Here is a 25,771-nt window from a genome sequence, read left to right on the forward strand (position 1 = left end):
AGGGTACTTTACAAAATGAAAACAACACTATAAAAACATCATGCGCCCGAATCGCAGCCGTCTGGACTCACTCGCATAAGGAACGACAAAAGTAAAAAACCTGAAAGCTGGATTCACATATCCTGAACCACGTCAAGAGTCATACGACCAAATATACTAGTACAAAGGCAAATAAAGTTAAAACTGTAAAGTAGACACAGGGTCAGCAGCACCTAAAATATATAACTCAAGACCATCCTGTATTATTTGTGAAGTAGACATTGAATATTTATCTATTAGGTCTTGGTACTTTCTAATTAACTTTTTGAGAAAAAGGACGAGACATTTTTTCACAAAACCCTGGCCCCGGCGCCATAAAACTTATGAATAATATTACTCAGCTAAGAATAAGAACTTTTTTCTCTGCCATAAAAAAATATTCTCAACTTTGAGAATATTCTTAGCTGAGAATTTTTTTTCTCGGCTGAGAATTTTTTTTCTCAGTGATGTAAGCGGTAAAATAGATGTTTGAAAACTAAAAAGTGTACCTAACTTCGCAAAAACGCAGGTTTTATCTCTTTAGCAACACTGTAAAACATAAAAAGAATCAGGCTATGATAGATAAAATGACAAGTAGCATTTTGTAAGCATCGATAAATGGACAGAAAGTCACAGTCCTGACAAAAAGTCATAGGATATAAAGTCACAAATAATTTGTGGACAATTGTTTGAAATTATAAGAGAAAGATCTTGAAATATTTGAGTTATTAACCCGTAGCTTGTTATAAATATATATTACTTTTTTATATTTCTGATACAACTTCTGTCTTAAGATACACGTATTAATGATTATGGATCATTATGTTTTATAAATGGCGAAATCTTCGAAATGTAATCTCCTTGGAATGTAACCTTCGTTGACGTTTACGTGAAGAGTGCTTTCTTTCACTTCCGCACTTCTATCGAGTATGGTATGCCAAATAAACATATTACGGATCAACGACATACATTATGTATTCAGACGACATAAGAAGACACCATGTGACAATTTTAAGTAAATTGGTTATTACAGTGAAACAGAGCTGCTTTTTTCTCAGATCTACAAATAAACAAAAAAAAACAAAACATAACATATCAAAAAAAAAAAAACCCAACAAACCGGATATTTTTATATCAATATGAATGCCAGTAAATAATTTTAATCTGTTTTTAATATTCAAGATATGTAACTTTTAAAATTAATATAAATTTGATACAGAATTGAATACGATTTAACAATTATGCAAGTAGTCATAAAAATTGCTCCTCATAATGAGTTTTTATATTGCAAAGGAAGAGAAAATGAAAGTACGACGTCGTGTGAGAAGGCATGGCATATGCCGGTATTGTCCATTACATTTATTAACAACACCTTGTACAAATATTGTTTTCGAAAATAAAAACAGTTAAATAGAACAAACAAAACTATCCGTCATAATGATATATGAGGGTCTTGATAAGGGGAAAGGGGAAGTGGGGGAGCGTGTTCTATTTTTCCATATTCTGTAATTCTATTGGCCATTTTTCTCTATCCAGTAAGAAATGTTTATTCTGTAAATGATTCTTGTTTTCTAATCGTGCATATCGAAATTTCCTTCTGTATCATGATTTTGACATGATAGATTTTTTTTCTGTATCAAAGACATATGTATGACGACACTACCCAGTAATACAATCCATCCCCCCTTTCCCCTCCCCCGAATCTGTCACTGTACTGCACAAATGATACATTTATCAATTTTGACTAATATCTGTTTAAAACCAAACAGGGGGGAAATTATTTTACTTTCTTTGTAATAATTTGAATATCTGAGATAATAATCAGTAGATAGGGTGACATTACATGTATTTGGTTTGTAGATATGAGGTACTAGTACTGCAATCTAATTAAGGTAGCTGTAGTAATTTGTAAAAAGTATTTTTTTAAGAGAGATCTGAAAACTAATAGAAAAAAATCGAACTAGATTTTATCCTTGATAGACCAACTGTCCAACAAAATATAAAATATAGCCTATTTATCAACTATTTTGGAGAATATTAAAATATATTTAACATTTATTGGTAGTGAACAAAAAATGCTATACCCCCAAAAATTCAAAGGCAATGTTATCCGTCCTCGAGTATCAGTCAAATAGCCCTTACCAAACAATTGAAGTTTTAAATTGCAATGAATTATGGATCTTACAAATCTGAAACCGAAGACGTAGTAAGCATGCTGGCGAAAGAGACTTTTTGATTCTGCAATTCTATTTAATTCCCGTTAATTGTTCATTTATAAATTTTGAAAATATAAAGAAACTGAGAGTTCACCTCCATCGGGCAAGGTTGACCTTCGACTCATTTAATTGGCTATTATTTTTAAGTCCTTTTGGTCATATTTCTGATTTGTTGTTTTCAATTTGTTTTCCACTATTGCAGAGCTATTTGTTACCAGATCTTTCACGATCCAATCGCAATGCTTGACAACCGTTAGTTATTCTGGATAATTTTTCTCGATATACCGAATGACAGCCGTGATTTGGGAACAGCTTTGGTCCAAACACCTGTCGGTACTTATATTTTGAAATTGCACAAGGTATTTTCTCAAATTCAAAGTTTTTACTTTGATGTAATAATAAAGGTATTTCATATTTCTGACCAAATGACCGAACCATATATAATGTTCAATGATGGTCCAAAATTGCAATATCGATCATATAGAATTTGGCAAGTTGTGAACGTTGGAACTATTTTATTCAAGTCATGATAATCCAAAATCAATGGGTGTGGTTTTTCCGCTCTACAAAAATATATTCTCCACTTTGAAGAAATACATATATTAATCAAGCAGTAGGAAAAACAATTCTTAAAGTTAGTTTTTGATAAATTCTAGATTCATAGGTACAAAGATTTGGTTTTAAAATTTGGCTGTACTTATATTATAAAAAAAACGGGATATCACATCCTAATCTTTACGGTAATGTCATTTATAAAGTACGTAAATTTAAATACGATCCATTGTAAACTACTTGTTCCTTTAAATAAACTTATTTTCTAAAAGGTTATCAATTTAAAAACATTTTTCAATACATTTATATTGGGTTTTTTTATATTGGTGTTAACATTAATTTATATACAGGTTTGACTGTAGATCGATAAATGAGTATGCAATGTACCGTGGGATGTAAGGGTGCTTTGAAATTAAATTTTGAATGCATCGTTGGATACACAGATGTGAATGTCCAAATAACTAAATGTCATTGTTTAGCGAGTATATCATATATTAAAATAAACTTAACATTAGATGCAGCGAATTCTGTAAATATTTTAAAGTTAATTATAAAATGCACAAATTCCATCAGATTTTAAAGTCCACCGGGTTATCAAGCAAATGCACCGAATAGAACGATTATCTAAAACATCCATTTGGCTTATCAAGAACACTCGAAGAACGAAATCTTCATCATCACCGAGGTCAAACTACAACAAACAGGAACCTGAAAAATTATTTTAAAACCAGCATTGTCTATGCAACAACAAGGGATCGAGTGTGGGTAACATTGTGTAACATTTATATCTAGCAAACAAAAATGTACATCAGTTTCTTGACAAACCAAATATAAAAGGAAGCACATGTCACTAAACGCTACGTCAGTGATCATGGCGTCATCATTAATGCATGAGGGCTAGCTAAAACATAGAACAAACCGACCTAAATTCGTCCCCTGCGATAACCGAATTAAAGTATCGTAACTTAAATTCTATTTGTATGGAATACATTGTGCCATATTATTATGGCACCCTCAACGGAGTTGGAGTGACATATTGTTATTCTACGTTTCTTTTTTTCTTAAGATCGTTCGGGTCACAAGTTTTAGAGTGTTCCACATAGTCCTTGGCATGTTACAATTACCCAAATTATACCTATTTTCACATCTAAGTTTTCGAGTACACCGGTCTGCTCGTCACGTGAACATTCAATTTAGAAATATTGCCTTTTCGTGAATATAACAATTTAAAAGGCGTGTCTGTGCAGATTCAAAAATTAAAGATACATATTTTTATAAAGTAGATTATCCGTTAAAGATTTTAACTATTTGTTTTATACAATTTTAAGAAAAGGTCGTCTCGATTTCTGAACATGTATTTGCGGTCTTTTCGATCAATTCACATTCAAGTTGGTACTCCAGGAATTTATTCGCATAGCAACATTCTTAACCAATTTTACACAGAACTCCTATAGCCTGGTGTACACGTTTGCTATTTAAGGAAGGAAATAATAACACTCAATGGAAATCTTGTTTTTATTTCAATTTATTTAAAATTTTTACTACTAACCAGAACGTTATATATGTATAATCCTTGCTAAAACGGGACAAACATTGAAAAGATCAAGTTTCCAGTGTTTATAGGGGAGGTAATTTTTTGTCACTAGATTTCCCACTGGTTGGTTTCAATTTTCTGACTGAGCAAAATACTCATTCATTTTACCCCTAAAAGCAGCAAATCATTTAAAACCCTTTAACTTGACTGGAAGTGGTTTAACCAATTACACAATCCTAATTATGACGAGTATGCCAATCACAAATTATATACATCACCATGGTCGCGTTGGTACTCTTTAAATCCCCCCCCCCCCCCCCACAAAAGACTAACAAGGAGATATGAGGTTTCATCAAAATAAATACTTCTGTGATTTATTAAATATAAGGGGTATACAATTTATTTCACCCATGACAGATAGGTCTAAGCCTGTTGAAATAAGGATCAGGGATGACAATGGTTCTAACGAATATGGATGTGCTTGTGGTCATCTAACACAATCTAATTTTTACTTCCTAGAACACTTCAACGGAAAAAGGAGACTCATATCGGATCACTACATGTGTTCAATAACTGCCTATCTACGACAATGAGCTGACACAAAGTGTCAGACCACTAATTCAAAATCCATATCTATTCAACCATTTTTTTCAATTTTCACAGCCTTCTAAATATTTTACCTTAAGTTTAACTTCATAGAAGTCAGGTATATCCTGAATTGTACATATATCACCTTTCTCCATGTCAGTTTTAAGTCCTGTAATGAAACAAGACCGTTCGGAAGGCAACTAATACTAAAAATAACCCCTGGATTTCTGGAAATTTTAAATAAGTTTACTATGGAGCGCATTAATCCTCACTTTTTTAATGCAAACTCGTGGACAAGTAAATTTTGGCTCAAAATGGTCTAAATATATTTTCACTAAAAGTTTTATTTCTGCAAATTAATTTTGTTGGTTAGTTTAAGTAAACAATGACATTAAAAGCACTTTTTTTGTCAGACAAGGAGTACTTTTACAGATGTTCTACATTGGAGTGGGTGAATAGGTGGTCTGACACCATAACATGTCGGCATCCCGATTTTTTACTTTTTATTTACAAATCGATTTATCACACGTACGTTTGAAACGATCGGAGCATTGCATGCATTAGAAAAGCGTATATGTGAAAATACATTTCAAGAAGAAACTAATTTTGGAACAGCATGCGGGCCACAAATTTGTGGAAGAGTTTTTTTTTTTTTTCTTATTTGGAAAAAGCCAATTTCTCCAAAATAGGAGCGGGAAAATCCAAAGAACTAGGAATCAAATAGGTATAGCCTTACGACAGTTTGGTGTAAACATATTTTATTTGCAAAAATACAAATTGGATAAGACACAGACCAAACAGACTTATGGAGTTTTTGCTGTTTAACAGAGATTATCTTTACTTATAATCCAACTGGAAAGAAATCAATTGCGGAACATCCAGCGCACCGAGTCGATAACAACTGGTAGAATGAGTCGATGACAAAGTCGTAGAGCACTACATGAAGTCTGGTAGAACCATTTCTAGGAAAGGGCAATTATTGCTGTCTGTAATATATTTATTTAAAGTTTTTTTTGGGTAAATTTCCACAGTAAAATGCGAAAAAAATTGATTATTTAACGCAAAATATCATGAAGGTAACAGTAAGTGTTTTTAAATTTAAGAACTAAATATAATTAAGACGGATCTTTACTAAGTTTAGCCATACAGTGTGATTCATAACACTACAGGAACAAGCCTACTTTTAAAGGGGCGCAATTGGTGCCCATAAGAATACCTACAACCTGTCGATAAACTCTATTGCCGAAACGTACATAAATGTTGTCAAGAAAAATAGTTAAAGCTTTAATCATCTCATCACAGTTCCAGTAAGTATATCTATCATATTTCCCTTTTTCATTACAGAAGGCGGCTTTGTATTCCTTGTCCGGTTTTTGCTATACTGTTTTTGTCCTTTTTGTTTTATAAGATCTTCATATTTTTAATAAGTTTTGAATTTTCAAATATTTTGGCCTAGAACATCACTGAAGAGACATTTATTGTCGAAATGCGCACCTGGTTCAGAAAAATAAAACCATTAATGATATTGCATCAAAAAATTCTGCAACCAGCTTTTACAAATGACCATTTTATCAAATGAGATAACTTATGTGTGATAAAATTGTGTGGTAGTGTAGTGTACAGAGTCGGAAAATCATCACTGTTAACTAAATTGAACGGACCATCAAAAGTACGTAATTTAGCTAAAACATCCAAAGAGTTTTTGACTCTCTATAAAAAGTTAATTCCATTATTTTTATATGCTTTAATACAAAAATTAATAACAAGTTCTTAAATAGAAGTTGTGGAACTAGTTAACAGTACAGAAAGATTAGTCGTAGAACACTTACTAGAAGATAAGATGAAACAAAATTTGAACGGGTTTGTGTGTAGTTTAGTTAAACCATTGCTCATTTACCGTGCTTTCTTTTTCTAGAATCAACGCTTCCTAAATTTCTCGCTGAAATGGACTCACCAAATTATATGCAATTATTGTTTCCTTAATTTCATTAAGTTTGAATTGGCTTATTTATTTATTTCTGTTGACTAATGGAATTAATTTAAAAAATTTACCTTTAACTTTTTGAAATTTTTATATGCCATCACTGGGAACCCCTCCTTGATGTCTGGTATGTATGACTGACACTAACACATCGACGAAACCTCTCGGCTACCAATAGGTTGCAATTCAGACGTCTATTTTATATATATCAATGAACATATGATACACATATAAAGGTACAACGGACACACAGGGCTTGTACCTTTATATACACATAATAGACAATCGTATAGTATAAGTTGGTAGCCGTGAGGTTTAGATGAATGAGTTGTAGAGTCAAGTTAGAAGTAGAGATTTTTCGGTTTAGGTTCGAATTCCTGTTTTCTCTTTGTTGTCCCTTTCCTTTTTAGGCTTTAGTTTTTCCCTTTTACTTATTTTGTATGCTATTGTGGATATTTTTGTAATAATAGCGGGTTTTCTTATATTTTTTATTTCGTTTATATATAAGGCATGCGAACGTGTATGGTTGGTTTAAACTATATGTTAAGATAATTTTATGACAGCTGCTTTAGAATAGTATCTTATTGCCGCTGTACCTACTGGAAACTAACTTTTATAAATTGTGACTTGGATGGAGAGTTGTTTCATTGGCACTCATACCACATATTCTTATATCTACTAAATATATATTGGCCATTTTTTGAAGGACTTTCAATACATAAATTCACAGTATCACAGCTTCAATTGTGCAGTTTTAGATTAGATTCTTTTTGAATTGATTTAAAGATGATTGATAACTACGATTTTGAAATATCATGTAAATATTTGAGTATTTTAAACTCACTTACAATACCTTCTAATTTAGAACAGGCTTTGATTTTGAAAAGACATCAGAACAATAGTTTAAGTTAGAGACATAATAGATACGCGTTGGTTCATGAAAAACAAACCATTCGCCCTCTTGGCTCATGGTTTTTTTTTCCAGAATCAACGCTTATCCATTTTATCTATAATACGTAACCAATACTCTGCATTTAGTAGGGACTTTCAAATTTTCAGAGCTGTGGTAGTGACCTTATTATTTACTATTATATAATTTCATTCTTAAGGACTTCCGTGTAGTATATGTACGTCATACCACCACCACATGTTGGCTGCTTTTTCGGCCGGTACGAACACAAAATGCTTTGCGAGTACTTGAATTTTGTGTTTAGTCCCAGAAATGGGCGTATTACTTATTCTTATGTTTATTTCTTAATTATTTTCGAAATGTGGTAGGCGGATATTAACAATATTCAGGCGTTTGTCAAAATAGGAATCAAGAGACTTTTTGTCAGATTTCTCACGTTTACACCAATTTTTGCAATAGGACGCATCTTTAATTACTCGACGACACCCTTTCCAATTAATTTTCGACGGTGGATGTTATTTTTGGTCCTTTTTTCAGAAAGTTAATAAAAATTATCTTCTTGGTCTTGAATGATGTTGAGGTCCCTGTAAGTACATGGTCATAAGAATCATATCTAAACTTCAATGTTTCACGGTCTCATGTTAAAGGGGCATTGTGTTCTATACTGACGTCTGAAATAACTGACGTATATTTATAAATTAAACTTCTAATGAGTTTTATAAATGTATATTCACGGTTCTCCAACATTTGAAAAGTTCAACTCGCGTTTATCAAACAAGTGTCAAACAATAGATGGTCTTTGTGTTTATATCGCAATCAAAATTGTTGTTTTAGGAACGTATAGTGAGACCTGTATACCGTGTATATGATAATTTTTAATAATAAATGTAAAATAGTAAAAAAATCATGACGAACACCTTCTATCAAAAGACGGAAAAAATAACATTTTGGGAGGGCAACTTATAAATGTTAATATCTAAAAAAACATCTCTAAAGATCACTTGTATCGAATCTTATGTAAAAATTCTGATTTTGGAACTTTTAAAAGGTCTGTTATTTAACAGCTGAATGAAAATTGTGAATGTGCACCCTATAAATACAAATGTCAATCTCGAACCATATTCTGCAATAAAATTATCAAATTAGTCCTAAATATAGAAACTATAGTTATAATCCTTTGAATTATTTGAATTTATTTTGCCATAAACGCAAATATGTAGGGGTTGCCAGCTGTCTAAACGTGACTCTATGTTTTCCTTGAAATTTTAGATTTGACCTTTGACCCAAATTTAAGAAAATCGTGACCACTGTAGACAACGACGATATCAAAATTTCGACGAGGCTTGTTCTCCTCTTTCCAATGATATAAAATATAGCCGTGTGTTATTTCGTTAACCCAATTCGATCAAATTTGTTGACTGGGCACCCTACTATTAGATTTGATTTGATTTTTGGTGTTTTAACGCCACTTTTAAGCACCGCTTTTGGGCTATTTCGTGGCGGCCAGTTTTTATTGGTGGAGGAAGCCGGAGTGCCCGGAGAAAACCACCGACCTTCGATAGGAAAACTGACAATCCTAGTCAATTAAGATTGGAGTCGAGTTCACCCGCACGAGCGGGGTTCGAACTCACAACCTCAGTGTTGACTGGCTAGTGATTACAGTAGTAACTACTTAGACCACTCGGCCACCGAGGCCCCGACCCTACTATTAGAAAGGGAAAAACTATTAAAAAAAAAGAAACATTTAAGCAAATGATAGATTGGATCGGGGTTCTGTGTATTCACATTGTTTGTTATATCTCTCCTTACTCTTGTATAATCCGGAGGTATTTTCTGACCCAACATGGCACAAAAAATATTTTTTGTATATAGTATAGTTACTATTAATGTGCCCTCAATTTAAAACATTTTTCCGGTGCAAACTTTCTACATTTTAGTGTTTTTATACGATTGTAATAGTTTCGTTGTTAATCACTGTTTTATATTGGTACTCTTTGATGAAATGAATGCATTTTTTTTTTTTTTTTTTTTTTTTTTTCAAATTTTCACTTTTCAACTATCAATCCGTCAGATCATTCAAAAGTAATTTGAGCTGGATACGCTGTAACTCCATTTACAGGTAGATTTCCTTAAACCCTATTGCCAAAACATCACGTTTCTTCAACAAGAAATTATTTACCTGTATATAAAAATATTGAATGTTGGAGAAACGTGAACACACCACTGAATATGAGATTGGGGATCAAATAGTACCAAAATAAAACATTAAACCAGAGGACTAGCCTACACGTTTGTAACATTTGCTTAATTTGAAACTACAATCAATATCACGTCATTACCAAACCAGCTATAATGGAATTATCTAGTTCTATTGTTATAAGTGTGTCCTTTCGAACGAATATTTTGACAGATGTTTTGTTTGTATCTATGACAACTGGTGTCTATTTTGATTTGCTGTAAACGGTTTCAATAATTGATATTCACCTTAATTACTTAATACTGAAAAGATTGCATGCTTTTGACCAAAGGGATTTCTGATGTCCGTAATTAACTGTTTTCATCTTTAACGCCATTGATTTTCTACCTTTTACAGATATTCTATCAATTTAATGGTTTCTTATTAACGAAAGTATAAATGATTCTGTTGAAATGACCAACAATAACTATTTGTGGTAGTAAAATTAAATTTTAGTAATCTACATTTTTATTTACTTGTAGACCTACAATGTACACTTATCTGTAATAAACAAATAAGGCGTAATCAATTTTAGCATTGACGACTTGAAATTCTTTTGGTTTTAATCTAATAGTGAAGTACCTGAAACTAAGACATGAAATATTGATTCTTGTTTTTCATTGGCCAATAAATCCCTTTATTCAATCTTTAACCTCCAAATTTTATTTTTTGCCTTGAAAAATTGAACTATGATTTTGGTCCTATACTGAAAATTTAGCCACCCAAGACCATATTGTTTTGATACGAGGTTAGATAATCAGACAGATAACCATTGATTTGGAGCACTTGTGACCGGGCTTAACTTGTTTGTTTGCGCTCAACAACATCCCCACACCCTACCCCTTCCCCTTTTCCACCTTATTTGGTTCAGTGGTGTAAAAACACAACATTAAATCAAACATGTTCTCTAAGATTCCTAGATAAATACATAAAAAATCTATGTCACGAGTCTTTAATTATGTAATTAAGATTGTTTTTTATACTCTAAACGGACGATACAGCTTTACTCTCTGAAAGTGCAGAGGGACGACAGATACCATTAAAGTGTTTTGAACAGTACTGTAACCGATGGAAGTTTAAAGCGAAGCAACCAAAACTAAAGTTGTAATATTTAGCAAATGAAAAAGTGGAAAGTATCCCAACTTTACGATTTATGGGCAAGATATTGAAGTTGTTGATTCTTACTCTTATCTCGGCATTGTTTTTAATTACAATGTAAATTTTGTACTGCTAGAAAGAGGTTGTAAGAACATGCACAAAAACAATGTACTATGCCCTATATAAATTAATAATATAAGTAGTCCTATTGATTTGCAACTTAAATTGTTTAATAGTCTTGTTGCACCTGTATTTCTATATGAATAAGAAATTTGAGGTTTTGAAACAACCATGGAATCAAAAAACTGTATCTTTAATTTTGTAAAAAAAATCTTTTACATAACAGTACACCAAGTTTTATGGTATATGGTCAGCTCGAAAGATTCCCCATGGAAAGTATTGTTAAACGAAAATTAATTTTGTTTTAGAATATCTTAGTTACAAATGATAGCAAACATATTATACAAATTGATGTTAAAACAACACGTAGTTCATTCTTTAAAATTCAAATAGATTTCAAATGTTAAAAACCCCTTTGATGACTGTGGTTTAAGATTTATCCCTATGGCCAAATTTTTTTTTCTAAAACGAAGCGAAGCAGAGATTAAAAGATAATTTTATTCAAAATTGGTTCTCTCAAATGTACATTACCTTCAGAGGTGAGTTTTATTCAATATTAAAAGATTTACAACTGGAGTCTTATTTGTTAAAAATTAATACACATGACAGAATTTATATTTCAAAACCGAGATGCTTGAACCTAATATTTCCAAAAGAAACTGAGATGTTCTGGAATATAGGGACCAATAGAGTATGTCATCTGTGCAAAAACGGCTTGGGAGACGAATTCCTTTATCTATTTATTTGTAGCAATAGTGATATCAGAAATCTTCGAGCTAAATATATACCTTTATACTATACAAATAATTCTACGGAATATAAATGAAGGGACTGTTGTCAAACTGTCATGTGCAATTATATAAAAATCTGTTAATTTTTGTCAAAAAAGTAATTTATTATTTGTGATTATCTGATATAAATAAAACAAATATACCTACCTTGACCAATGTTCAAGTTTCAGCATTCGTTATCCGTCCATATTTTTTCATGTGTTTATCATAATAGGTCTACTCGATTATTTCAGTTACTATTGTTTATTGTTTTTCTGTTTACCGTTCTGTCATCTGATAAATGTATATATATATATATACAAGTCTAAATTGAAAACAACGTTCAAACCTATGATTGCGTTGGATTAAAAACCGCAATTTTTATACGCGTGCATGCAAAACAAATTTCTTGGTAGAGGGGTCTAAATACAGCACAAACAACATTTTCAAAAAGATCAAAAAAGTGAAAAAGTATATTTTAACAAAACGCATTTGACTAGCAGGTCGAACAACTGATGTTTTTAAACCCTGCTGACTGCCATTGGCGATTGCCAAATAAACGGATCACCAGATGTAACAAAATGGATCGTATAACAATTAATTACCAAACAGAAAACAATAAACTTGCGGAAAAGATGGTATACAGCAAACATGAGCTGCAAAAATTTGTACACCATATCCGGATTTCGACAATTAATGTCTCTTCAGGGATGTTAGGAATCGAAACGGTATTTGGAAGGCCATATAATTTACCTCAATTTAGGATAGACTCTTGAATTTTGAAAGAGCGAAATAGGATGAACGGATCATATAAACCCGAAGGCAAATATAATACAAGCCCAAACGAAAAAATATAAACAAGTCTAAATTAAAAACAACGTTCAAATCTATGATTGCGTTGGATAAAAACCGCAATTTTTAGATGTGTGCATGCAAAAGAAATTTCTTGGTAGAGGGGGGTCTAAATACAGCACAAACAACATTTTCCAGAAGACCAAAAAAGTGAAAAAGTATCATATTTTAACAAAACGCATTTGACTAGCAGGTCGAACAACTGATGTTCTTAAACCCTACTGACTGCCATTGGCGATTGCCAAATAAACGGATCACCAGATGTAACAAAATGGATCTTATAATAATTTATTACCAAACAGAAAACAATAAACTTGCGGAAAAGATGGTATACCGCAAACATGAGGTGCAAAAATTGGTACACCATATCCGGATTTCGACAATTAATGTCTCTTCAGTGATGTTAGGAATCGAAACGGTATTTGGAAGGCCATATAATTTACTTCAATTTAGGATACTTTTTTTTTTAGACTCTTGAATTTTGAAAGAGTCGAAATAGGATGAACGGATCATATAAACCTGAAGGCAAATATAATACAAGCCCAAACGAAAAAATATAAACAAGTCCAAATTGAAAACAACGTTCAAACCTATGATTGCGTTGGATAAAAACCGCAATTTTTATACGTGTGCATGCAAAACAAATTTCTTGGTAGAGTGGTCTAAATACAGCACAAACAACATTTTCCATAAGCCCAAAAAAGTGAAAAAGTATATTTTAACAAAACGTATTTGACTAGCAGGTCGAACAGTTGATGTTCTTAAACCCTGCTGACTGCCATTGGCGATTGCTAAATAAACGGATCACCAGATGTAACAAAATGGATCTTATAATAATTTATTACCAAACAGAAAACAATAAACTTGCGGCAAAGATAGTATACCGCAAACATGAGGTGCAAAAATTTGTACACCATATCCGGATATATATATATAAAATGACTGAATAATAGCCAACGATAAATCTTACGGGGCGATGGATCATAAAATTATGATACAGTACACTACAAAATATAATATATAACAAGTCTAAAAGGGTACAACATCACCAAAAAATAATAATAAAATGAACAAATGTTAAATATTTCGGATAACAGATATCTTTCATCAGTATGATCACGATGTAAAATGAATCATAAATTTAGTCTGATTATAAAACTATTACAAACTTGAAATTTATACAATAAAACAGTCAAAACTGAACATCATAGAGACGCTTGTACAATTCTAAATTTTTTTTAAACATGAAGTAGGTTATGTAGCTATTTACAACAGAGACTGCAAAGATATGCTTCAAATAAAAATAGTAATGTGCGATATGAACTGGTACAACTCTAAAATTTCATAGGTGACGACAGTTAAGATGTTACAACAACGATTGCGTGGAAATACATTCCCAATAAACAGCACTGACCGATCCAAGCTAGTATAATATTTCAAATTTGACAACGGTAGAGTAATTAAAACAGAGGCTGCGTATTTAAACATACCAAATAGATAGCAGTTTGATAATGATTAAAAAAATAATAATAAATTTTGACTAAGGTTAAATAATTGAACGTGACTGCGTACTTATACATCCCTCCCAAATGAATAGAACCCTGTAATTTAAACTGGTATAATTAAAAAATTACTTAAAACTGTAAGAGTCTAGTACGGAAGCCTGAGTTACTGGAAACAAGTGATGGTAGGAAAATGAGCGTTAGTAGGGAAAATGAGTGACTCATTCTATGTTTTTTTCATTTATGCTCTCTGAGGAAACTGTCCATAGCTTTCTTATCCAAAACCTTTCCCGAGCGATTCTGTCGGCCCTTGACCAACCCTCGTTGTGGTCTATGATTGTGATGGTAATGTTTTTGAGATCAGCTTGGGCGTGCCCAGGTGATATCAAATGACGACTTACGGGGAGGTCGGGCTTGCAGGTGTAGTCAGATCGATGCCGGCCATTCATGCGTTTGTTGAATGGCTGTTCTGTCTCGCCAACGTACTGCATGCCACATCGACACTGAAGAAGGTATACAACATTCTGGGTTTTGCAAGTTACATTGCAAAATTAAGTGTACACAGACCCATGCAGTGCAGTGGCAAGTAAATGTTTGAGTATTCAGTATTTGTTGGCTAGTCAGACATCGTCTGTTACCACACGACTTGCACCATCCTGCAGTTGAAGCGCTTTTATTAGAGGAGACGTCAGTTCTCACAAATAAGTCTTTTAGACTTGCTGGTCTCCGAAAAGCTAATACAGGAGGTTTGGGAAAGATCTTGGATAATTTTGGGTGCTTGGCAATAATTTGCTAATTGGCACGGATCAAACGTGAAAGGTTAGTAAAGGCGGGATTGTATGTTAAAACAAACGGAACTATTTTGCTGTGCCTTTTCTGTTTGTACTGTAATAGGTCATTGCGGCTGTTATTGTTAGCACGCGCAAACCCCTTATCTATGTCCGATTTCTTATCTCGTTTGGTCAAAAATCCGCGAAGTTTCTGTAACCGTTTAGTGACAGCCTCCTCAGAGGAGCAAATCTGCTTTACTCTGAGAGTTTGACTGTACGGGATACTTTTTGTAGTGTTTGGGGTGACAGTTTTGATCTGCTTACCCTTCCGGAGCACCTGAGATCATCACCCCCAGTTTTTGGTGGGGTTCGTGTTGCTTAGTCTTTAGTTTTCTATGTTGTGTCATCTGTACTATTATTTGTCTGTTTGTCTTTTTATTTTTGGCCATGGCGTTGTCAGTTTGTTTTCGATCTATGAGTTTGACTGTCCCTCTGGTATCTTTCGTCCCTCTTTTCTGAGGAGAAAGGTACTGATGTTTATATATCTGTAGGTTTACAGTAGAGGTCTGTTGATATGACACCGTCCTTTATAGATGTAGTTGTGTCTAAGAAAGATATTTTAGAGTCGGAAATTTCATATGTAAATTTAATTGACTGGTGGGCGTTGTTTGCATGTCTGAAAAATCATCCAATTTTTGTTGGGATTCAATCCATTTCATGTCAACATCATCGATGAAACGGAACCAAGATAGAGGTTTGGATAAAGATGTTGAAATGATTTGTTTCTCTAATTTGTCCATGAAAATATTGGCGTAAGACGGTGCCATTTTAATTTCGTCCCCATCGCTGTCCCGTTTATCTGAAGGTAATGTTCACCATTAAAGGTGAAATTGTTGCATTTCAGAACCAGAGTAAGCAGCTGGACTAAACATTCGGTAGGTGGTTCTAAAGTGTTGCGCGAGTCCCATATTTCCTTACACGATTGTATTCCGTCATTATGAGGTATGTTGGTATACAATGAGGTGACATCTAAAGTGACAAGGAGAGTTTCCGGAGGAAGAGGGTTCATGGATTCCATTTTACGAAGGTAATCTATAGTGTATTGAATGTGAGAAGGAAGATTTTCTATATGAGATCTTAGATGAAAGTCTACGAATTCCAAGATTTTCTCAGTCGGGTGACCGTTTGCGTATACAATGGGTCTACCATGTGTATTTTGGGAAGAAGATACAATCGACCAAGCTTAGCGTTCTCTGGTTTTAAATATCTGATTGTATCCTCATCTTTTTGACCATCATTGTGCATGGTTTGTAACGCAGTAATAATTTTGGAACTAAACTCGGAAGTATGGTCACTCATTTTCCTACCATCACTTGTTTCCAGTAACTCAGGCTTCTGTACTGGACTCTTACAGTTTTAAGGAATTTTTTAATTATACCAGTTTAAATTATAGGGTTCTATTCATTTGGGAGGGATGTATAAGTACGCAGTCACGTTCAATTATTTAACCTTAGTCAAAATTTATTATTATTTTTTTAATCATTATCAAACTGCTATCTATTTGGTATGTTTAAATACGCAGCCTCTGTTTTAATTACTCTACCGTTGTCAAATTTGAAATATTATACTAGCTTGGATCGGTCAGTGCTGTTTATTGGGAATGTATTTCCACGCAATCGTTGTTGTAACATCTTAACTGTCGTCACCTTTGAAATTTTAGAGTTGTACCAGTTCATATCGCACATTACTATTTTTATTTGAAGCATATCTTTGCAGTCTCTGTTGTAAATAGCTACATTAACTACGTCATGTTTAAAAAAAAATTAGAATTGTACAAGCGTTTCAATGATGTTCAGTTTAAACTGTTTTATTGTATAAATTCCAAGATTGTAATAGTTTTATAATCAGTCTAGATTGATATGATTCATTTTACATCGTGATCATACTGGTGAAGGATATCTGTTATCCGAAATATTTAACATTTGTTCATTTTATTATTATTTTTTGGTGATGTTGTACCCTTTTAGACTTGTTATATATATATACACTATAGTTGTCACTACACATAGGCAGACATATACATATAATAATGTACAGTGATTGTATGCTTCTAAAAATAGATTAGCATCCTGTAATTATACTGAAGAGATGAGTAGATGATCATTTCTGTACACTAAAAGAATACTTCGTGTATTGTATCAGATATCCTTGTTTTATTCCTACGAGAAGGTAACACCTACGGTGTTGTCGTAGAAGTTAGAAATAAAAAGTACAGGTTCCAGGCCCGCCCTGGGAGGAAGTAAAGAAACAGATCTACTCTAACATCGTTAGATTGATTTTCTAGGCACTTTATATATATAAATATATAAGTCTAAATTGAAAACAACGTTCAAACCTATGATTGCGTTGGATAAAAACCGCAATTTTTATACGTGTGCATGCAAAACAAAAAACAAAAAAGACCAAAAAAGTGAAAAAGTATATTTTAACAAAACGCATTTGACTAGCAGGTCGAACAACGGATGTTCCTAAATCCTGCTGACTGCCATGGCGATTGCCAAATAAACGGATCACCAGATGTAACAAAATGGATCTTAGTTATTAATTTAATACCAAACAGAAAACAATAAACTTGCGGAAAAGATGGTATACCGCAAACATGAGGTGCAAAAATTGGTACACCATATCCGGATTTCGACAATTAATGTCTCTTCAGTGATGTCAGGAATCGAAACGGTATTTATATATATATATATATATACATATAAACAAGTCTAAATTGAAAACAACGTTCAAACCTATGATTGCGTTGGATAAAAACCGCAACTTTTATACGTGTGCATGCAAAACAAATTTCTTGGTATACATATATATATATAACTAAAAAATAAATAGCAAGAAAAGTTTTAACATTGCTGTATTGTCAAGCGCATTCATATATACATGTATTAGTACCGTTGCGCAAATCTTAAGACTTTTATATATTTTTTTCCCTATCTGCGCAGTATCGCCTATTGTAGACGATCCGGTACATATTAAATTTGCTGTTTGGTCATTTTATAAACACTTATATGTATAGAAAAAGAAAAAAAAATACTGCTGTTAATTCTGATCATTTAATTGGTGTTTGGATGTTGGGTTGAACATTATGAATAATGGGGGATAATTGAGGGTGTTACATTTGATACCATAACATACAAGCTTCACACGAGTTTCTATCGAAGGACAAGGTGCATTTAACCAAGCTCGGCCACGAATTTCCCTGAACATAAGTCAGGTAGCCCAAGAAACAATTATTTCTTATAAAACAGATGGCATTTTCAAACTTTTAAAGACGATTTTTTTCTAAACCGAGATGTTTTAAAGTATGGTGCGTTGTTTGCTCGTTCGTAAATTCCATGTGTAACTTCGCTCTCACCCTATATGGAATTTACTGACCCCATATATATCATATTATATCACTAGCACACTGTGTAACTAATAATATGTGTATAGTATCTTTGTGAATCGTTTCAATTGAAGCGACAACATTATTAAAAACCATTATTAATAAAACAACTCATAATTATGATTAAAACACGTGGTATGATTGCCAATGAAAAAAGTATCTGTCATATACCAAAGGACGAGAACAAATAGCTGTTTGTATGGTTTTTAATATATCATGTATCTGCAGATTCCATTATTTTTTTCTGATTATGCATTTAACTATTTAAAAAATGAAAGTTCGCTTTGTAATAACGAAAACATTTACAAGACAAACAAACAAAATAACATCAATTCAGATTCACAAAAATGTGTTTTAGACATACACGGTTAGATATTTTCTGTTATAGTCTCTTTCTTCCTATTATAGTTTTCAAGATAAATTCCAAAACTGCAATACATATGTAATGATGGTAATTTGATGTAAAATATAAAAGATAAAAAAACAACCTCAAATGAATATAACAAATTGCTCACGTGATCATCTGAAAAGGTACAATCAAGTTACTTCTAAAAATTATATGTTTATCCCACAAGCTAATGTAGTATTATGTAACCGTGGATATGTTCCGGACTATATGAGTATTTGGACCATAAGCGGCTGCGTATAGTCATGACCATATGCGTATACCCATACGATCCGACAATACGCGTATGGTAGGACCATATGAGTATTATACTCGTTTGGTTACTAACTATGAGTATTTAGACCATATAGGTATTTTTCAAATAAATTCTAACTTCCTTCGCAGGAGAACATAGCTCATTCTCAAGTTACTTACTGAATTCGTTTATCTTTACACATTGTATTAATCTTGGTGTATCTGTTATCTTGCCTTCGCTAGAATTAATTAAGAGCGTTTTATCTTGTCGACCTTTTCGTCCGCAAGTGAAACAACGGACGTTTTTGGGCATGGAACTTTTTCCTTTTTTCTTAGTGTTTAAATTATTATTTCAGAAACCAAATTTCTTCGAATCTCAACTTATTTTCACTGAATTTTGTGTTCTTTCTCCTTTTCATACAATTTTTCAGTAATTGTAAGATCGTATAAATACGAGCAAGAACACATTAAATAACTAAAAATAATTTGAAATACTTAAGAAATTTTAATATAATAAAAGAACAGAGTTCCAATGTTCCCCGCGATGCACATATTTTATATTTCCAAGGGGCATAACTCTTTTAGAAAAGTCGATCGTCCACCATTATAGAACTTGTCCGAGATATTGCTGGTATTAACCTATAGTATAAGTTTAATAAAAATCTGGCAAGAATTGTACCCGTGAGAGCGCTAACGAGGCCATTTTCCATAAATTTAATATTTCCAAGGGGCATAACTCTTTTAAAAAAAAGTCGATCGTCCACCATTATAGAACTTGTCCGAGATATTGCTGATATTAACCTATAGTATAAGTTTTATAAAAATCTGGCAAGAATTGTACACATGAGAGCGCTAACGAGGCCATTTTCCATAAATTTAATACTTCCAAGGGGCATAACTCTTTTAAAAGAAGTTGATCGGCCACCATTATAGAACTTGAACGAGATATTACTGATATTAACCTATAGTATAAGTTTTATAAAAATCTGGCAAGAATTGTACCCGTGAGAGCGCTAACGAGGCCATTTTCCATAAATTTAATATTTCCAAGGGGCATAACTCTTTTTAAAAAAATCGATCGGCCACCATTATAGAATTTGTCCGAGATATTACTGATATTAACCTATAGTATAAGTTTTATAAAAATCTGGCAAGAATTGTACACATGAGAGCGCTAACGAGGCCATTTTCCATAAATTTAATACTTCCAAGGGGCATAACTCTTTTAAAAGAAGTTGATCGGCCACCATTATAGAACTTGAACGAGATATTGCTGATATTAACCTATAGTATAAGTTTTATAAATATCTGGCAAGAAATGTACCTGTGAAAGCGCTAACAAGACCGGACGGGTGGACGGACACACGGACGCACGGCCGGCCGGACGGACGGACGCCCGGTATTTCCATGTCCCCCGCAACGTGTTACGCGGGGGACAATAAAAGCACCAAAATAAATTATAAAAAAGAAAAGAAAGAGAATTCAATGACCAAAATTCATTTGAGTTAAGCAAGTGACTTCTTGGTTAAGAGTTCATTTAGATATTTCTTGAAGTTATTTTCCATATGACATATTGAGTTTCGTACAAATGAAAGGACAAAACAGTAATGACCATGTAAAAGTGGTGTTACTATAATTCTTACTTGTAAGTAAAATTCACTTTATCTCTTTAATCATGTAACAATGTCCTCTTGCTCCTATCCTATATGATAATGATCATACGAGTATGGTCCAAATACGAATATGGTCCGGAACAGATATAAATGTCTTTAAGAAAATTAATTTCTATTTGATTCAAAAAGTCACTTAGCATATATATAGTTTGAAAGTTTAAACTCTTATAACCATTTCCTGAAGTAAATATTTAAAAGTTCTAACCTACTGTCCACTTAAAATAAATATCTAACTTAGTAATTGAATTAACACAAATGTCAATTAAGCCTAATATAAGGTAATCTAAAATTGTGTCCCAAATTGTGTAAAATGTAAATTAAATAATCATCAGATACCTTCCACGTTATATATTTGTTCCAAAACATATTTTAATTTGTGAATAAAATGGGTCCAATCAACAGTGGTGTTAAGGTCTAAAATAGAAAACATTAAAGAACCAAGTACATGTATCATTTGTATGGTTTGGACTTAAATAAAGATAATACTGATCTATTTGTTTTATTCACCAGGTTCGTAAACTTATATTTATTTTTTAATGTAACTTGACTAAGTAAAACTTTGAGTATGAATATTTGTCATCAGAGAAAACTTACTAAAAGTAATTTCTTAAATTCTAAATTAACCGTAAATATGATGATAAACTATTTCGATGAATTATGAAATTATAAACGTAATTTAATAGTTTTGAAGTTAAGATTCAAACTTAGAATCAAACTGTGAATAGAAAGAATGTGAAAACAGAGATCACATTGTCGCTCTGAAGAGATTAGCGGGGGAGGGGTTGCAATATCACAACACTGTCATCCTCTTTCCCTCAAAAGACATGGGTGACAATCGTTTTACCCTTATACGGAATCATTAAAAATTTCAGTTAATTGACTTTTTAGTATATCTTATCTTGGTGATAATTTTGGTTGTTTACAGTTTTCTCTCTATCTGTTATAAGGTTTCCATGATAATTCATAAAAAAGCAATGAGGAGGAAAATATTGTTTGCCACTTTGGTTGCCGTTTCCGGAGTCGGCGGTGTCAACCATTTGTTAAAGTTTGTGATTAGGTCAGTTTTACGGGAACCACCAATAGTAAATCAATGATATTTGGTATGAAGTTGTATAAGCATTAGCATATCTCATTTCTATGGAGATTATTTGGCCCCGCCCCTCAGTCATTGTCTTTTGACTTTGAAACTTTTGTATACTTTACATGTTAAGGCTGGTGATCGGGTCAGTTTAAGTGGAACCACTAATGGTAAATCAATGATATTTGGTATGCAGTTGTATAGGCATTGGTACATCTCATTTCCATGGAGATTATTTGATCCTGCCCCTCTTTCATGATCTATTACTTTGAAACGTTTATATTAAAATAAGGAGATGTGGTATGATTGTCAATGAGACAACTATCCACCAGAGTTCAAATGAAGTGGATGTAAGCAATTACATACAACCGTTCGGCCTTCAACAATAAGAAAAACTCATATGTTTTAATCGGCTATAAAAGGCCCGGACATGAAAAATGTGAAACAATTCAAATGAGAAATGAATTCACGATAACGGAATGAGCAGACAATAATTAGTGCATAGTTTACATGTTAAAGTTGGTGATTATGTCATTTCAAGGGGAACCACTCATGATAAGTCAATGATGTTTGGTCTGCAGTTGTATAATCATTGGGACATCTCATTTCCATGGACATTATCTGCCCCCCCTTTTTTCCCCCCCGTCATGGTCTATTGACTTTGAAACTTTCACATAGTTTACATGTTAGAGTTTGTGATTAGGTTGTTTAAAGGAGAACCACTTATGATAAGTCAATTGTATTCCGTTTGCAGTTATTTGTTATTTAGCCCTGATCCTTCAGTCATGGTTCATTGACCTTGATCATTTTGCATAATTTACATGTTAAAGTATTACTATTTTACATGTTTAAATTTTAATTTTTGCCTTTTACTGTCAAATTATATACAGGCGAGACATATCTATGTGTCAGATGTTTATTGCTGTTTCCATGTACTCTCTATCTATAATGGTTATTAAGTAATTAAAACAAATGCAGAAATTAGTAAAAATCGTCTTTAAGGACATTTACAAAATGTACTAAAATTAGGAGTTTAGTGATAATTTTGCTGACAATAGAAAGTAAGTACACCTTGAAATTCTGAGAAATTTTGACCTCGTAATATTTTCTCTATAAGTTTCATGTTATAGGACCATTACGTATCTATGATGAGTTTATTTGCATTTACAATCGCGTTCTATTTCAAGCCATGGCGACCGTGTTGGTTAATTTACATGAAGAAAAAAAAACACAATCGATAGACTAGTATCTAAAGATCATTCATCGCAAAGTTAAATATAAATCAAAAAGTTTACGACGACGACGACGGACGATAACAGATTGACGTAAAGTAAACTTTTCATCCAACAATCAATTATTGAATAGAATAAAATTTGAAAACTAGACTCTTTTTTTTTATCAAATATTATAAAATTATCATACTGTTTAATATAAAAGGTTACTCTGAAATTAATCGCTAATTGCATTTTTAAAGGCTGATAATTGAAAAACCTTTAAACAAAAATTAACTGAAAAATGCAACGTCTCTCAAGCGTATCTACCAGACGATGAGTGCTATTTTTTAATCAAATTATGGCTACTGGAGACAGCCAAATAAAGGGTTTTTCCCAAATGTTTAATGGTTACATTGTAGTACAAGACAAAATTTATATCAAAGAAAACATTTTGGTGTGCAAGGGGAATTTTAATTCAAAAATCACTTATTTTGTATGCTTCTTTTAAATCCTGACAAAATAACTCTCTCGTCTTTTCTAAACTGTTGTTTTTTAATGGAATATGAGAAAAATGCATGGTCGCAACTTCAATAACTTTGTATTTCCAGACATAGACATATCGAGTGTTACTCAAAGGCTTCTGAAGAATTTGATGTTGCTCACTTCATTCCAGGTTTTGTAAATCTTTGACAAATGTTCCTTATTCTTTTTAGAGCTTTTGTTTTATTATCGATAAACTTCGAAAACGACATGTCGAGATTCAATAAGGAGATTACGATTTTGAAATTGTGCATTTATTGAAACAATTGATAAGCTTATTTTAGGGTCAGTCAATTTTCCAAATGCTGATATCGATGGATGTCATTGGATAAACCAAGCTTAATATTTATCCTTTGTTTACAAATATTAATTCTAATGCAATAATAGAAAACTAATTTAACGGATAAAAACGACATCGAAAAATTGTCGGAAAAATGTTTCTATCAAAAAGTAAAATCACAAAAAATACTGAACTCCGAGGAAAATTCAAAAAGGAAAGTCCCTAATCAAATGGAAAAATCAAAAGCTCAAACACATCAAACGAATGGATAACAACTGTCATATTCCTGACTTGGTACAGGCATTTTCTTATGTAGAAAATGGTGGATTTAACCTGGTTTTAAAGCTAGCTAAACCTCTCACTTGTATGACAGTCGCATCAAATTCCATCAATTCATTGTTCAAAAGATATAAATTATAACAGAAAAAGTAACTCCTAGGAATCAACTGTTATTGTCAAGTTCTATCAACAGCAATAGCACGAGGACTTTATTAAAATTGGCGTTTTCCCATAGTTACTGACAGGTAGATTGAGTATTTTAACCCTTTGACCGCGCTAGGGAAATATATGTCCCTCGTCAGGTCAGAAGACCGTTCTATGCGCATATCTGTCAGTCGTTAGAATATAAAAACGAAAATTTACCCATCAAACTAAGGAATAGTCCTAACTTTTACTACTTGTATACAAATTATAACATATATTTTAAGAGCCTTAGAGTTTTAAAATTTAGGAACTGATTACCCTTCCGGAGCACCTGGGCTCATCCCCGATTTTTGGTGGGGTTCGTGTTGCTCAATCCTTAGTTTTGTATGTTCTGTTTTGTAGAGTATGTTATGCTTCTGGTTTTTTTTTAATATTCAACTACATTAAAAGGTTCAAGTTGACTAGTGAAAAAAAATATCTGGTTACATGTATGGCTGCTAAAACTGCCCAAAAATATTTAAAAACTTGGGAGTGTTTTGACGACTAATATTTGAAATGACACTATGTTACTAAATTGGCTTGATTTAAGTTCATTGTTTACAATTTTTCGCCAGCAAAAGCGGGATTATCCTTTGCTTCATACGTCATGTATTTCTTGTGTTGACTTCTATACTCCTCCGACATGAACAATTGTTCAACTTCCTCTAGTGTCTTATTCTTAGTTTCTGGTAACATGAAGTATAAAACTATCAATCCTAATAGAGATATTCCACAAAACAAGTAAAATGTTCCTGTAAAATATATGAAATGTAACATAAAATTATAAAAGTAAGACAGTTACCCCAAAAAGAGCGAGACCGGTTGCGTCTCCAACAATCTTATACATGTAACATTTAATCAAACACATCAAGTTATCAAGTGGTAAAATTGTACAAAATCAATGCTTTTTATGCTGATGTTGTAGTCGTTTACATATTTGTTCTTAAGTCATTGGTGGACAGTTGTCTCATTAGCAATCTTATCGCAACACCGTATACTTATTTATATATATACTTTTTAAATTCAAAGAGACATTGATTTCTGCCATTTTTTTTACATAAGCATGAATCAAGTACATAACTTTTGAAACACAATGTTTAGTGAAATTCCTTCTTTTCCCAATAATCTGTCTTACGACAAAAAAACTGTATTGGGGATGCTGTGGTCTGTTTTACTGTTCAGTACTTTTAATGGTTCCTGTTGTCTTTTTTTTTCTAAGTTATGTTACGTTGTAAGACGAAATATGCGAGTTTACGTTCCGAATAATCTATTGTAAGACAAAATAGACT

General features: G+C 32.6%; 2 protein-coding genes across 3 annotated transcripts in view; one reads left to right on the forward strand and one right to left on the reverse strand.

Moving 5' to 3' along the window:
- The window catches only part of LOC127701625 (terminal uridylyltransferase 4-like), a 697,935-nt gene that overhangs the window by 16,600 nt on the left and 655,564 nt on the right, over positions 1 to 25,771 (forward strand). The gene's annotated exons all lie outside the window — the stretch shown is intronic.
- Positions 18,784 to 25,771, reverse strand: part of LOC127702133 (proton myo-inositol cotransporter-like) — an 84,324-nt gene continuing 77,336 nt past the window's right edge. Inside the window, exon 10 of the mRNA XM_052206230.1 lies at positions 18,784 to 25,234. Within this exon, the coding sequence (XP_052062190.1) occupies positions 25,041 to 25,234 (194 nt within the window). The 3' untranslated portion in view covers positions 18,784 to 25,040. The remainder of the gene's footprint in view (positions 25,235 to 25,771) is intronic.

This window comes from Mytilus californianus, unplaced genomic scaffold (genome assembly GCF_021869535.1).
Source record: "Mytilus californianus isolate M0D057914Y unplaced genomic scaffold, xbMytCali1.0.p SCAF_1, whole genome shotgun sequence".
Lineage (NCBI taxonomy): Eukaryota > Metazoa > Mollusca > Bivalvia > Mytilida > Mytilidae > Mytilus > Mytilus californianus.